Source organism: Lasiosphaeria miniovina, assembly GCF_030549165.1.
Source record: "Lasiosphaeria miniovina strain SMH2392-1A chromosome Unknown B0T26scaffold_7, whole genome shotgun sequence".
Classification (NCBI taxonomy): Eukaryota; Fungi; Ascomycota; class Sordariomycetes; order Sordariales; family Lasiosphaeriaceae; genus Lasiosphaeria; species Lasiosphaeria miniovina.
In genome coordinates this window covers 974,113-987,876 of record NW_026848226.1, presented here as the reverse complement: position 1 = coordinate 987,876, position 13,764 = coordinate 974,113, and the positions used below count along the sequence as shown (strand labels likewise).

At 58.2% G+C, this 13,764-nt stretch overlaps 5 protein-coding genes across 5 annotated transcripts; 1 reads left to right on the top strand and 4 right to left on the bottom strand.

Annotated features, from left to right (window-relative positions):
* Positions 1-1,056: 1,056 nt before the first annotated feature.
* Positions 1,057-1,230, bottom strand: B0T26DRAFT_607477 (uncharacterized protein; the record flags this gene model as incomplete). Its single annotated transcript, XM_060435840.1, has 1 exon — positions 1,057-1,230. A coding segment is annotated over one exon (174 nt), but the record flags the coding sequence as incomplete, so codon positions are not given.
* Positions 1,231-1,803: 573 nt separating this feature from the next.
* B0T26DRAFT_444813 (uncharacterized protein) lies at positions 1,804-3,587 on the bottom strand. Its single transcript, XM_060435064.1, has 4 exons — positions 2,975-3,587; positions 2,794-2,911; positions 2,669-2,733; positions 1,804-2,619 (listed from the first exon to the last, which is right to left on the bottom strand). The coding sequence occupies exons 1-4, from the start codon at positions 3,480-3,482 to the stop codon at positions 1,997-1,999; spliced, it is 1,314 nt and encodes a 437-aa protein (XP_060291271.1). The 5' UTR covers positions 3,483-3,587; the 3' UTR covers positions 1,804-1,996.
* A 496-nt stretch (positions 3,588-4,083) lies between these two features.
* On the top strand, positions 4,084-4,609 carry B0T26DRAFT_444750 (uncharacterized protein). The gene has a single exon (XM_060435063.1). It carries the CDS (start codon positions 4,220-4,222, stop codon positions 4,511-4,513), a length of 294 nt encoding a protein of 97 aa, XP_060291270.1. The 5' UTR covers positions 4,084-4,219; the 3' UTR covers positions 4,514-4,609.
* A 2,746-nt stretch (positions 4,610-7,355) lies between these two features.
* On the bottom strand, positions 7,356-8,933 carry B0T26DRAFT_755701 (uncharacterized protein; the record flags this gene model as incomplete). The annotated part of the gene is made up of 2 exons (XM_060445996.1): positions 7,356-8,732; positions 8,811-8,933. 2 exons carry the CDS (start codon positions 8,931-8,933, stop codon positions 7,356-7,358), a joined length of 1,500 nt encoding a protein of 499 aa, XP_060291269.1.
* Positions 8,934-12,156: 3,223 nt separating this feature from the next.
* Positions 12,157-13,610, bottom strand: B0T26DRAFT_743564 (aspartic-type endopeptidase-like protein; the record flags this gene model as incomplete). The annotated part of the gene is made up of 3 exons (XM_060444272.1): positions 12,157-12,470; positions 12,524-12,671; positions 12,720-13,610. The coding sequence occupies 3 exons, from the start codon at positions 13,608-13,610 to the stop codon at positions 12,157-12,159; spliced, it is 1,353 nt and encodes a 450-aa protein (XP_060291268.1).
* Positions 13,611-13,764: the final 154 nt, after the last annotated feature.

The following is a 13,764-nucleotide window of genomic DNA, read 5'->3' as shown; positions in this document are numbered from 1 at the left end:
CCGTCATGGCATACGGGTGGTTGATCATCTCCCGCTACCCGGCGGCATCTCGTACGGCGCGTAGCCATGCGGCTGGGCCGGCAACTCGGTTCCAGGCTGTGGCGCACCGCCCAGTTCCCGTGGCCCCACATCCGCTCCCGACACCTCCGAAACCACCGCGACGCTCGGCGGCGGGGAAGCCGGCGCGACTTGGCCCTCGCCCATGTATGCTCCCTGCGCAGCAGCTGGGGGCTGGTACCATGTGTTTCCGTGGGGCAGCGGCGACACGCTTCCCGGGCCAGGGTATCCCGGCGGAGGACCCGAGGCGACGCTGCGGCTCTCGAGCTCTGACTTGGTGCTGCCGGGAACAGGGCCAGGAGCGGCAGCAGCAATCTCGTCGGCCGCCGCAGCGGCAGCCTTCTTGGCCTTTCTCTGGCGCCACAGGACGGCAAACACGACGGCCGAGCACGCGAGCGTGCCCACGACACACCCGACGACGATTCCAGCTATTGCGCTGGTCGGCAGCGCGGACGAGCTGTCGCCGCCGTCGGTAGACGAGGAGCCGCTAGTGCCGCCAGCGCCGTCGCCAACGCCGCCGAAGGTGTTTCCAGAGCCACTATCCGATCCGCTACCTGACCCATCCCCATCCCCAGACCCAGACCCAGACCCAGACCCAGACCCAGTCCCAGTCCCAGTCCCAGTCCCAGTCCCTGACCCTGACCCACTGTCAGAACCAGCGCCTGGGACGGTGGCGGCGGCAGTGGCCTTGCCCCCGGCTGTGGTCCTCGCGACGGTGCTGGCGGCAGTGGCCTTGCCTCCGGCTGTGGTCCTCGCGACGGCGCCGGCAGCAGTAGCAACGGCCGCGCCGTCCGTCTTGAGCGGGGCGACGATGGGGAAGGCGACGGGGATGCCGCTGATAGAGGTGTGGATCGTGCTCAGGATCGAAACGGTCTGGCCGAGCTGGCTGGCCTCGGAGTAGAGGAACGAGGAGCAGGCGAAGAAGTTCTGGGTGAAGACGCCTGCGCACAGAAAGAAACCGTCAGCCAGCTTGTCAGTAAGTATTACAAAAATGAATCGAGGGAACGGCGCACTCAACGCGGCGATGCGGCCGCAGGCGCTGAACATGCACGGCGTGCTGCCGAGGGCCACGTCGGCGCCGTTCTCGCCCGTGCAGAGGCAGTTGAGGTCGCCGTAGGAGCAGTCGGTCGACTGGGTGCGCGCGTCCTCGATGCACGACAGCGCGCACTGCGGCGTGAGCCCCGACTGCCGCCGGACGACGGCGGGGGCCGCCGTGATCCGCGGCGCCAGCGGGTGCAGGTGCGGGGGCTGGAGGGCCAATGTTGTCGGCGGCAGCAGTAGCAGCAGCAACATGCACATGCCGCTGACGGCGAGGAATAGGTGCGCCATGGTTGCGGCGAGACACGCGGGAGGTGTCAAGTTGAGTTGCCGAGATAGCAAGTTGGGGCAAGCTGGGTCCCGAGATAGCAAGTTGGGTCCCGAGACGGACGGGCGCGCCAAGACCATTATATACGGTGGAATGCCGGCTTCGCAATGCTTGCTTTGCACGAGAGCCGCACTAGGCGTCTTTGCTTTGCCACGAGGCATTTTCCGCGCCAAGACTGGTGATTTCATTGGTGGTTGAGCCTCTTCCTTGCTTCAGGCCAGCGCCACCTTTTCAGCTGTCATGCACTCCCAGACATTTGGAAACTCGGTGAGGGACTCGAAACACTGCAACCGGGTATAACGCCACATGGAAAGCCGTCCAAAAATGTCATCGCCGACTCAACTGCGCCGCGGTTGCTGTCGCTGTGATTAGATGTAATGAACTAATTGTCCAAATCAGAGAGAAATAGCAAACAGACGACAGGCTTCAGACTCGACAAGCGACAGGGTATCCGTTTCCAATGTATGCCAGTTCCAAAACTCCAAAAATAATCCATCTGTCCGGCACAACACCGTCTCGCCGTGTGGCGATCGGTGACTGAGGTGTGGTCTCGTCTAAGAAGAGTCTGTCTAATTAGTTCTTCAGGGGCCAGTTCCTGTAGTCGTGCTCCACCTCGACCAAGACTTCGTTCCTGACCCATATCACGCCCGGAGCGTAGAGGCTCGTCTTGCTGTTGTTGCTGCTACTGCTTTTGTTGCTGTGGTTGCCCCTGCTCACTGTCCGCCCCCGGCTCCGGCTGCGCTCGGCGTCGTACAGGCCGAGTATGTCGTCGACGCTGTCGCGCCCCCTCGAGTAGACATTCAGGGGCTTCGCTAATTCTGGCAGAGGCTCCGGGCTCGGCTCCGGCTCTACCACGGTGTGTGACGATGTAGAGTCCCGGACGTAGCTAGGAGGCGGGCTGGCGGGGAGAATGATTTGTTGTTTGTGATCCTGCTTGTGATCTTGCCGCTTGTGGTCGTGCGGGATTGGGCCCTGCTCCCCGAGTTGCGGCCCCTGTGACGGGCCGGCGTGTTTCTGGTCGACCATGTCGAACTGAGGCAGCTCTGGGTCACTGGCGTGGCTGTGCTGCCTGTCGCCGTACCCGATGCTCCGGCCGCGGTGCTTGAGATAGAGGGGGCGTAGGGTTGGGATTCCGAGACACACCATTGCGACGGCAATCTCGGCACCAGCCCATACAAAATAGGGTGCAAAGTTGACTATGACTCCGTCAGCGATCGCCTTGGGCCTCGATAGGATGCAACCCACGTGTGTAGTCCATGATGTCTAACCGCGATAACACCACCGTTCTGATAATCCCACACGCTCCAGCGCTAGTCAGGCAGTGTTAGCCAACCCAACTCTAGACAGCTGCAGAGTGAAGACGGCCTTACATGACGCCGAGACTCATGCCGCCAGCCAACATGATCTTGTCTCGCCGGGGCATCCGAAGCGACCAGATGAATATCCAGGGGAAAATGGCAAAGAAGAAATCGCAGGCGCTCGACCAACCTGACACGCACTAGTTAGCAATCGATCACCAGACAAGAGCCGAGCACGTGTACGACTACTTACCCCCGAGCCCCACGCTCATGGGCTGTATTTGAATGTTCCACTTGCCGGGGGTGCGCAGCGGATCCCAGCTCGCTTTCCTCGGCGTGGTCTGGTTCCAGAGCATGACGACCAGGGCGAAGGAGGTGCCAGCGGTGACGACGATGAGCAGCCACAGGGCGGCCTTTTGGCCGCGCAGCTGGACGACGCGCAGCAGGAAGAAGCCCATGGACAGCTTGGCCATGGCGTTGCCGGCGATGGCGAATGTGTTCGCCACATAAGTCCAGAAGATGGCGCGCGACGAGTCGTCCACCGACAGGGTCCAAAAGCTGCGGCCCAGGCCATAGTAGACGGCGACCTGCAGGCAGCCGGCAAAGGCGAGCAGGAAGACGCCGGTGCAGACGTAGAGGTAGTCCTCGGCGCCGACGAAGCGCACGATGCGCAGGCGCGTGTAGAGGCGTAGAGCGAGGAGCAAGAGGGAGATGCCCGTCAGGACCCACACGGTGACGGCCAGGGACAGTCCGGCGTGCATCTTGACTTGCTCGGCAGTGGCAGTGGCAGTAGCACTGCTTCCAACTATGTCACACGCCCGCAGGGGCACAGACGAAACATTGGAGGCTCGTCCAGGGTGACGGATTGCAGGTTCGTCCAGGGTGACGGGAGTCTTGAAGAGGCAGTCACCAGACTCCGGGGCCGATTCGCGATTGGGATGTTGCCAGTTTTGTTCTGCGGCCTGCCCCCGATCACTCGATCATCCATGGAGCATCGAGACCAGACAGGACAGGCCGATCCAAGCCAAGCCAAGCCCAGTGAGTGGGTTCTGGTAAATAAAGCATCGGGCCGCGGGATGCGACTGGCTGGCTACGAGAGAGAGGCCTTACTCTGAGTCCTGGCAGCGAATCAAGAGGCGGCCTTCGAGGCCTATTTCCGGGCTGCCCTGCAAACATTGTCCCTGTCAACACGTTGCTGCCCTGGCCGTGGTGCCGGATTGGATGCAAAATCATCGTGTCGGGCCAATCGAATCGGCAGGAGCCCGCGACGGCGAGAGGTTGCAGAAAGGATTGTGGGGGGACCGGGGTCGCGAACAGCGCCTCAAAAGCAGGCCCGGCTGCCAAGACCCCGCCTCTGCGCTGTGATGGGCCCGCTGCCCCTTGCCCCTCCAACCCCTCTAAGGATTACGCGCCTGGCAACCGCGCTATCGGCGCCTTCATTCGAGCTCTGTTCCCGCCTGCGCTGGTTTCCTATCGTTTGGCATTCCAGAAGGAGTGGATGCCGGCTCTGATGTCATTCGTCTGCTGCTGCTGTTTTGGTCAGTTCTGGACGGCCAGGCTGGACGGGAAGTGGGCAGCCGATTCCCGCTGCAGAGAAAATCCCCACCGGGCACCCTCGGCAGTCACCACTCTGACCACCCAGCAGGCCGCTCTCGTCGTGACCCAGCGCCACCAAAATGTGCCGAATTTTCCCCAACGGGCTGGTGGTGTGATGGGACGGTGGAGAGGCAAACATGCTGCTTGGCCAAATTCCGTGCTTACCATTGCAAACAAATGCCAATTAATTAATTAATCAATCATGCTTTGCAATCGGGCAAGGTCGAGAAAGGCAACCGGGACCGACTTGGGCAGGCCGCAGAGGAGCGTATCAGGGGCACAGCCTATCTAGGCTGGTCTTTCCATGCAGCCTCGAGTCCCGAGTGCACCCCATTTCCCCCGCTTGGTTGTCTTCGTGTCTCAGATCAATGGAACCAACCCCACGAGTTCAGAACTTCAGCCCTAGAGCCTTCTCGACGCGCCCCAAGAGAAAAAGCCTCAGCCCTGGCTGAGATTCGGAGTGCCATTCATACTGGGGTCGCCTCTCCGGGTTGGCCTCTAGTCTCCTATGGCCTGGATCAGGCGGCAACTCTTGTATGTGCATCAGGTCGGAGTGAACCCCCCCGGGCGAATACCTTTTGTGTAGGTAATTTCAGTCGAATCCGCTCAACGTCGTGCCCACACAGTCTCAGCCTCGGCATGAGCCTCTTCTACTCGCCCCGACTCACGAGTCTACAAACATGTCTATATATGCCGCAGCCAAGCCACTACAGCAAATTGTATAGATACATCCACTGTGACTAGCCACTCTCTGATTGTGATCTGCCGCCCCCCTTCTCCCCCTCCCCCCTTTGTGTCACCCTCCAGCACAGCCGCAACCTCCCCGAATGGCTAGCACACCCCGGGCAGCACCCAATGGCCCGTATCAGACTCCAGCATGGTCGCTCAGAGGTGGCTCGCAAATTCAGACCCCGTCTAGACAGCAATCTTCGAATTCGACCCCCCTTTATGCTCACGAGAGCTTATTCGTCTTAGTACGGATAAGGAAGGTATACCTCCGGCCATTTCTCCTGCGGTCCATACCAGGGGCAGACTGAGAGAAGATGCCAACGGAATCAACCAAATCCAGCTACTCGAGCTTTGCTGCTGCTCATCCGGGCGGCAACAGGGCAGGTGATTCGAAACACTTGTCCCCATTATAATGCGGTCTGTAACTCTGTATTATCCAATTCATTAAATTCACTAAGCCGCGGCGTAAACCTGCAGATCAAGTATCAGTTCTAAGAGCCTTTATCAAGTCTGTTGCCACCACCAATCTCCCAGCTCCCAGTCTTCAAATCTCTCTAAGCAAGTATTGTTTTGTCCTTTAGAGTAGGCCAGCCAGCACCCCCGCCCGCCTTGGACCTCCATGCTTTTCATCAACACGTCGCACGACTCAGGGACAGTCGTCCTCCCAGTAACTTCGATGGTCTGGATTACCATGATTACAAAATCTTGATACTCGGTTGGTAAGCGTCATCGCCGCGCTGCGCAGTGCGATATGATAAGATGATGAATATGATAAGCTGATGAATATGACAAGCTGATGAGGAAGTCGAATCAAGGCCATAGCAACGCTGAGCGCTCCTCCCCTCTTCGGTTTGTTAACAAATCAATGGCGTGGGAAGATGTCTGAAGGCCCTCGATGACCGTCTACTCTCGCTCAATCGCTCGTATGATTGCAACATTAGGGAGCGCTCAACGTCGGAACAAACTAAGAACTAGAACAGCAAATGAACTAATAGGTGGCAGGGCTCCCGTCGGTGCAGGAGCTGTCACAAAACCGCATTATCTAGGTATATTGATCGAGAAGCGGTCGCGGCCTTCCAAAATCCGGAAAAAAAAGTGTCGCGAGTCTGAGGGTCGCAGCAAACTATTCCCGTCTCCAGCGCCCACACGTGATGCTAATCTCGAAAGCACGGAGCGTAATTGCGCGATGCACTAATTGTCGTTTACCGCCAGCCAATGAGAGAGGCACACATCGGATCATGTGGGTTCGGACAGCCATCGATCGGAGCGGACTATCCAGGCACTTGCGCGGCGGATGACATACAAGCTCCGGGCTGATTGCCGACACCTCCGAAATATCGGGCTCCGACAGCGGCTCTCGGAGAAGCCGACACCGATTGCCGCCCGCGGCGGGGGCAAGACCGATAATTAGCGTCGGACATGACGGCATGCGCTCAATTCCGTTCTGATGATGGATTTGGATGTGGCAGAGTAATGGAGTGGACAGTCAGCTTGGGTGGGCAAAGCGAGGTGAAGTCAGACTCCAGACTGCATGCAGTATGCAATGTGAACACTGGCAAAAGTAAGCGATTGAAGTCAATCAAGCCCGAGCCTGCATAGTTGCATCGACACATGTGAAAAAGCAAAAAAAATAATTCTTTGTTGTCAGAATAGCTCGCGTTTGAGAACTGTGCCAATTGACATCAGCAAGCCGTAGGCCATTTGCTGGCTTGATTGTACTTGACTGTCTCGTTTTGATCTTTTTTTCATCTTGAGATAAAAATAATTTTGGTGGGTTTTCCTCGTTTCCCCCACAGATTGATTCTTTGGCCGGGAGTGGATTGAAGCACAGGCCAGTTGAGGGTCCTTTGGTGCGAGCGTTGAGCTCATTGCGGGGCTGCTTCTCTGGCGGGGGGGTTGGGTTCGGTGGTGGGGCTGCCTGTCGCCCCCTCCCCCCCACAATCGCCAGGGCAGCACCCGCCTGCTTCAATCAGCATCGCGTCCACCAGAAACACCGCGACGCGGCGCGGTGTTTGGATGGCGCCGGCATATATCGCGAGACGAGCTCTCGAGAACGGTTAAACGCAAAGGCGCGGCGCGGGCTCATGTTGAGCAAGCCATCACCCACGGTTACCACCATGATGAACACCACTCCCACGCTTCCTGCTTTCTCCTCCTTCCCCTCAGCAGCGGCGAGCGAAACACCGAAAGTTCTGTGTCGCCCGCCTGCCTGATGCACGCCTGATGCAGGGCAGGTTTGCCCATTTGTCCCGTCGTAAATTCCACGTCCCGTTGGCAACAACCCGTTCTGCTCCCTGTGAGAATAATCATCAGCCGAGCGAGTTCCACGACACACCGCCTCCGCCTCCTCCTCCTCCTCCGCCAACCTGCTCGAGCAGTGCCGATAGGCGCGTCTCGGCCCCCACCACCTTGCGCCACGCCGTGTCGCACGGCATGAGCTCCGACACCTCCTTGACCCTGCCCATCAGCGCGCCCAGCGCCCGCAGCTGCAGCACAATCAGGTTCCTGACCAACGCCTGCCACTCGCCCGGGCAGTCGATCTCGTAGTCGCCAAAGTACACGCCTAGCGGCATGGTCGCGCCCTGGCCGTCTGTTGCTGCTGGTGCTGGTGCTGGTACTGTCACAGTCTTGGCGCGTGTGGTGCTGCTGGCCATGGCCGCGCCGCTGTTAGTAGGCGGCGACTCTCCCCCGCTCTCGGAGTACACGGGCTCGTGGTAGCTGGCCACGATGCGCTCACACAGCCCCATGAGCCGATCCGTGAGGAAGGTCAGGATGGTCATGTTCTCGGGGCGCGTGGTGCAGTGGCCGCACCGCACCATGGCCTCGCCGTGGCGGAGCGCCTTCTTGTGCGCCGCCAGGCCGGCGTCCAGCTGCGTGGCCGACTCGCCCTGCGCCGACTCGAGCTCGTCGATCAGGAACACGACCTGCTGGAGGCACTGGCACGGCCGCGCTGGCGTGCTGCTGTTGGCCGACGACGTCGCGCTGCTGCGCGGCCGCGTCTTGACGAAGGACGGCTCCGAGCCGTCCGGGCTCGCCCCCTCGCCGAGGCTGAGGCCGAGGTCGGACGACCCCGACAGCGGGCTGCCGTCGTCGGTCGGCGTCGGGAGCATGCCGTTGCTGGGCCAGAGCAGCACGCTGTGGTCGGTTGACGCGGGAGACAGCGCAGGCGTCATGGTCGCCGAGGTCGCCGACGGCGTCACCAGGCTGAGCGCCGTCGGGTCGACGCCCTCGTTGGTCCACAGGGACATGTCCATGTCCTCGTCCATGTCCAGCGAGTGCGACGGGAACTTGAGCCACTGCTCGATGCTGCAGGGGGAGCCGGGGCCGGCCCCGCACCCCTTCCCCGCGCCGTCGGCCATGTCGAGCTGGAGCAGCGTAGGAGAGATGCCGCTGGTTTGGCCAGGGTCTCTCAGGTCCATAGTCAAGTCTAGCGACGGCGTTGGGAGCGATCCGGGCTCTGCGTGGCTGCCGTCTACTTCAACCGAGAGCTTCAACGATGGTGGGTCTGTCTGGGGAGTTGTGGTCGGCCGCCCTTGTTTCCTCTTTGGCAGCCCGTCCTTGGCCTCCTTGCCGGACTTGCTCCGCTTGAGCCTTGCCGGCCCCTTGGCTACCGGCTGGGCATATTCGCACGGCCGCGAGACTTTTTTGCACCGGCCGCAGCCCGTCTTCTCGCCGCTACACCTGAGCTTTGCAGAGGTCAGCCAGGTCAGCCACGTCTCGGGTAGGGCGGAAGCGAGAGCGAGAGCACAGAGACGCTAGCTCACCTTCTTTGCACGGCAACTGTTGCATGCTTGCTGCACGACCGGCCTTGCGGTGGCCGGGTCGATGGCTTGACGCATGAACATGGAGTTCTCGCTCTTGGTGTCTAGCCTCCAGGTGCCTAGCATGTTTTCGTTTAGACTTGAGTTGCCCGGCGTTTGGTGGTCAGGGCCCGGTCAATGGCGAGGCAGGCAGTCATTTATGTCAGGCTGACGCGGCAAACGAGTACGACTGACAACCAACTTGGGCAGGTGGGTGTTGGGAAGTCTGGGCAGGTAGGTAGACATGGGAGCTCGCGCCTTCAAGAATAAAGGTGGGCGAAGATGATGACGGCGTTTCACAAGGAAGCCAGCCCCGCAACCGCAGCGCCCCTCCAACAGCATCGCTCGCTAAGAATCCAATCCTCCGAGGCTGCAGAAAAGTAGCTACTCTAAGGTTATCGGAGTCACTCTATCCATTGACTGCCTGTCTCGACCCCCTGTCTCTATCCCGTATTAGTCGCGACTCCGTCTTGCCGTCTTGATCCCCGTCTTGGTAACGTCTAGATCCTTGCTTGATGTTCACCTTACCCGATTCCCAGGTGTCCCCAAACGGGAATGTCATTCTCCACCGTCGCCTCGTCTGTCGCCGCGCTCCCACAATTCACAAGTTTACTCAGGTCCCACCGCCCACAGCGGGTCCCTTTCCCGACACCGGCCACCACACACGTTTCTCGGAGCCTCGGCGTGCGTATGTTCAGCCACCCAATCGACCTTTCCGCCCCCCGTGCCTGTCACGTATTTAGGATTCTCCAGGCCGCCCTCCAGGTCGCCTTTCTCTACGCGTCTTTCTTCAGCTATGAGCGCCTTGCAACAGCAGTTCCTTTCATTTTCCGACCACGGCACGCTCTTGCTCTATCTCGCAAACGCTGCCGTTCGGCCAGGTCTCGGTATTGTGCCGCCGTTCACCGCATGCACCGCGCTTTGACGTATCTGCTTACAGGAAGCAGCAAGCAAGCAACTGGAGGCTATTAATACGCAGAGCCCGTCCACCAGCGAGCGCGAGGACTGCTTGTATGTACATAGCTTATCCCCGGTCAGCACTGAAATATGTAAGTACCTTTTGGTGGTAGAAACCCGAGTTCCGATGACCACCAGCCTCTCAGCATTTCATCGAGGAAAGGAGAGGTCGCGGGTCGGGGAACCAAGGTACTTCATCCTACCCAACCAAATACCCGGAAACGCAAGTCCAGGACATGCCTGCCTTGCCCACGGCAAGCGACCATCGGAAAGTTGGGATTTGTCATTATTTCTCGGGCACCGATGTTGCCTTCCTTCAATCGCGTGCTCGGCCGGGCCCTTTCCTTGGCGCCGCCCGCCCGCTCGACACCGGTCTGCATCCCCGAGCGAACACCACCCCCACGTTTCTCTCTCCTTCTCTCTATTCGTCCCCCCCGCACCTTTTTTGTCCCCGGTATGTTCGTTTCCCGTCATGTTTCTTTCTTTTTTGCCCCCCGTTTCCTTCCGTGCTACTGCTCCCATGTCGATCTCGCTGGAAAGCTTCTGAAAGAGACTACTACCTTGCCTTACTACCTTAACTGCCAGCTAAAAATCCCGGGCCGGCCCTGTCGCACCGGCTGCGGCCAGATTTGCGTGCGTCCACCCCCCATCTGCCCAATCAAGGGCCGGCTTATCTGTGGGCGCCTGCGTACTCTGGCCCGATGCAGGGTACGGACAGGGCGTAAGCTCCGGGTGAATGTCCGCCTCGATGCATTTTGGGGCTGCTGCAGCTTGCAAGGAAAGCTGTGCGGGAGGATTTCCGTCGCCTTTCCATCGTCTTCGCTGCTTTTCTACACTACCACTCCTGCTTTTCTCATCTTTCCGTCTTATCGTCTCCCATGTTTTTTTTTTCGTATCGTTCGTCATGGCCCTGCTTTTTCTCTAACCGTTTCCTGGGGAAATCCCTGTCCCCCCATTCACACACCCCCCCTCGCCGAACTCTCCATACAATTCGCCCCCTTCTCCAGTCCCGGCGTATTCCTGTGGTCCGGGGTATGGAGAAGCACCAAGTGCGTGTCAGCACCGTTTACCTTTTTTGCAACTTTTTTGCAACAATGGAAGCTATTACCTCACTTGGCTCCGGTCTACACTAGCAGCAAGCAACACCAAAAAAAAAAAAAAAAAAAAAAAAAAAAAACCCTTGCCAATAATATGAGATGCGTATCGGGCAGTCCCACCATGCAGCCAAGCTTAAATTATTGCTTCGGTGCTGCCGCTTGGGTTGTGTGGTGTTGTGTTGTATCGTTCGTTAATGTGTCAGCACCTCTCAAGCTGGCAAGAACTGGCTGGCAACACGGGCAGCAAGAATAACAGAAGCATCCCCAATAAGAAATACTAACTGACTAGCTGACTAATTACATTATCTACACAGCGAGTAGAATAGCTGGCCTCCCTTCGTCATACAGAACCCTCCCTGCCCAAGCATCAAGGAAGGGAATTGACGGCGAGAGATCCAGCGGACGAATTCGTCGATTTCTACCCTGTCAACCTGCACATGCTGTACACGGACCAGTCACCTGCGTCCTGTGCTCTCTGCATGTAAGCCAGTTGCCGGCCCGAGCGGCCAGCCACGTAACTGGTTTATTGCAAGCTCACCTGGCTGGGCCCTGCAGGCAACCTGTACGGTTTGCAGTTATTGAGTTGCCCGGGTTCTGTAGGTGTCAAGCCGGGCAGTCAGGCCGGGGAGTTAAGCCGGGCAGTTAAGCCGGTTAGTTGAGTGTGTACGTGATACGCCCCAGGAAAACCCGAAAAATCCGCCCCAAAAATGGCCCGCCCAATAGGGAATATTTGACAGTTGCCCATGAATTTTAGACCCCTATTCGGTTGAATTCGGCCCCCAAAAATGCTGAGAATACGCCATTTGGATTGATTGGATTGGCATTTATTGAGCGAGGGCTAGCGCTAGGATCGACAATTGTTCGCCAACCTTTCTACCTCTATATGCTCTAGAGCAGTCTGTGAGTTAAGCTCAACTTGACTGTCTAGTCGTCGGCATTGCCAATACCGAGCGAATATAGTCTCTTGGCAATAGCCCGGCTCGCAGCACAGGCAGACGCAAAACTTGGCCTCCCATCAGAAGCTGCATCAAGTCCAACGAGCCACTCACAATGTAATCTCGCCAGGCATGCATGTAGACAGCAGCAGCAGGCGGCCAGTATAATTCAGCATCTATCTGCAGTCGGCCAACTATATGATGAGAATACTGCCAAGATCAGCCCGCAGCCGCCCCCAAAGAAATCAACAACTTTTCCCGCAAAAATGTTCCCGACGTCAAGTCTAAACGGCAGATGCAATTGCATGGCAGTCAGATGCCTCAGTAGAAAGGACGGGGAATAAACCTCATCTTGGCTTCTCCGACATCAAAAACAACCACGGCATTCTGCATGAAGGCGTCGCCCAGAATGTACGGGCCACTACCCCCGCTTGCGATTGCCGTCATGCAGAGGCCAGTTAGGGGATCCACCATGTTGCGATAAATAAGGTCGACGGGGTTGAGCCAGAAGTCGATTCCACCCAGCTTGACCGAAATGGTGGGAGGAACAGCATTGCATGATGTGAAATAGGCACCGTACATCCACAAGTAGACGGCGGAAGGCTGGAATGCAAGGTTGATGGCCTCGGCGAGAGCTGTCGAGCGTCAGTAGATACATGCGTGAATCGAGGGAAGAGGGCAAACCTACGGGGAGGCAAATAGCAAAGGGTCGTCCCGCTGTCGACAATATATGGGTACTTCTTCGTGTTCGTGTTCTGGTCAAACAGCCAGCCGTCTGGGATGACGGTGTAAAACGAGTACTCGTAGGCAGTGACGGGAAGTTCGATCAGGTTGGTCTATGAAAGTTAACTATTGATTCACATCGGCAATTAATGGCAACTCACAATGATCAGGTCCAGCGAGGCAATCTGGCTAAAGTCCGCGCCAACAGCTGGTGCAATGCCACCCCAGGCGAGAATGCCGCTCGATGAGTTGCGGTCAATGGCAATGCTAAAGACTGGCGGGACCTGACCCTGGCTGACCATGCTGGTGAACACGGGCGAATACTCAATCTGATTGTCTGGATCATGGTCGTCACTCGAGCCGAGGTAGGCGTTGGTGAGAGACGGAAAGCCAAGACCCATGAGCCCGCTTGTGAGATTGTTGCCGTACCAGAACGTCGTGTTAGCCAGACACACTTCCTGCTGCCGAACTGTGATGTTTCCAAAGGCAATGTCGGAAAATCCCATGGGTCCGCTGACGATTTCTCCATCGCCGTACTGGATGAACATGTGCTGCTCGGGCTGCGTGTAGCCATAGGCAAACTTTTCCGGCCCAGGCGGGCCAAAACCACAGGCGCCTTGGGGAAGGAACTCTCCAGCGTAGTCAACACAGGTGAAGTTGCTCCCCACAGCCCACGTATCCGAGCTGCCCGTGTCCAAGAGCAACCACGTGTGAATCCCGTCCCAGACAGCCTCGGTAGCGTACTGAGTGCCATACGCCGTGGTTGTCGTGATGTTTTCGTATCCGAAGCCGCCGACCTGACGTTGGTGGGCGCCTAGAACGGCAGCCACAGACTTGACGTTGGTCTTGGTACCGCGGACTCCGCGAAGCCGCTGGACATTGTCGCTGGCCTGGGACGCTCTGAAGGCACTGCCGGGATGGAAAGCCTTGGGCAGCTTGTAGCTGAAGCCCGGGGGTGGAGCCTCGAGAACGTTTCGGTGTGGGTGGATCAAAGCTACGGCGCCGACAAGAGCAGCGCCATAGGCGAGGAGGTTTACCAAGGCTATCTTCATCGCGAGAATGGAGGAGCAATTATGGGAGAATTGACGAGGAATAGTAGAAACACTTTTCAGGTTTGACGATTAGTCAATCCGTCGCTGGAGTGGGAGACACGATAAAAGGAGGCCGAAGGAGAAATGAATGACTGGGTCCCAGTAGATGTTGAGG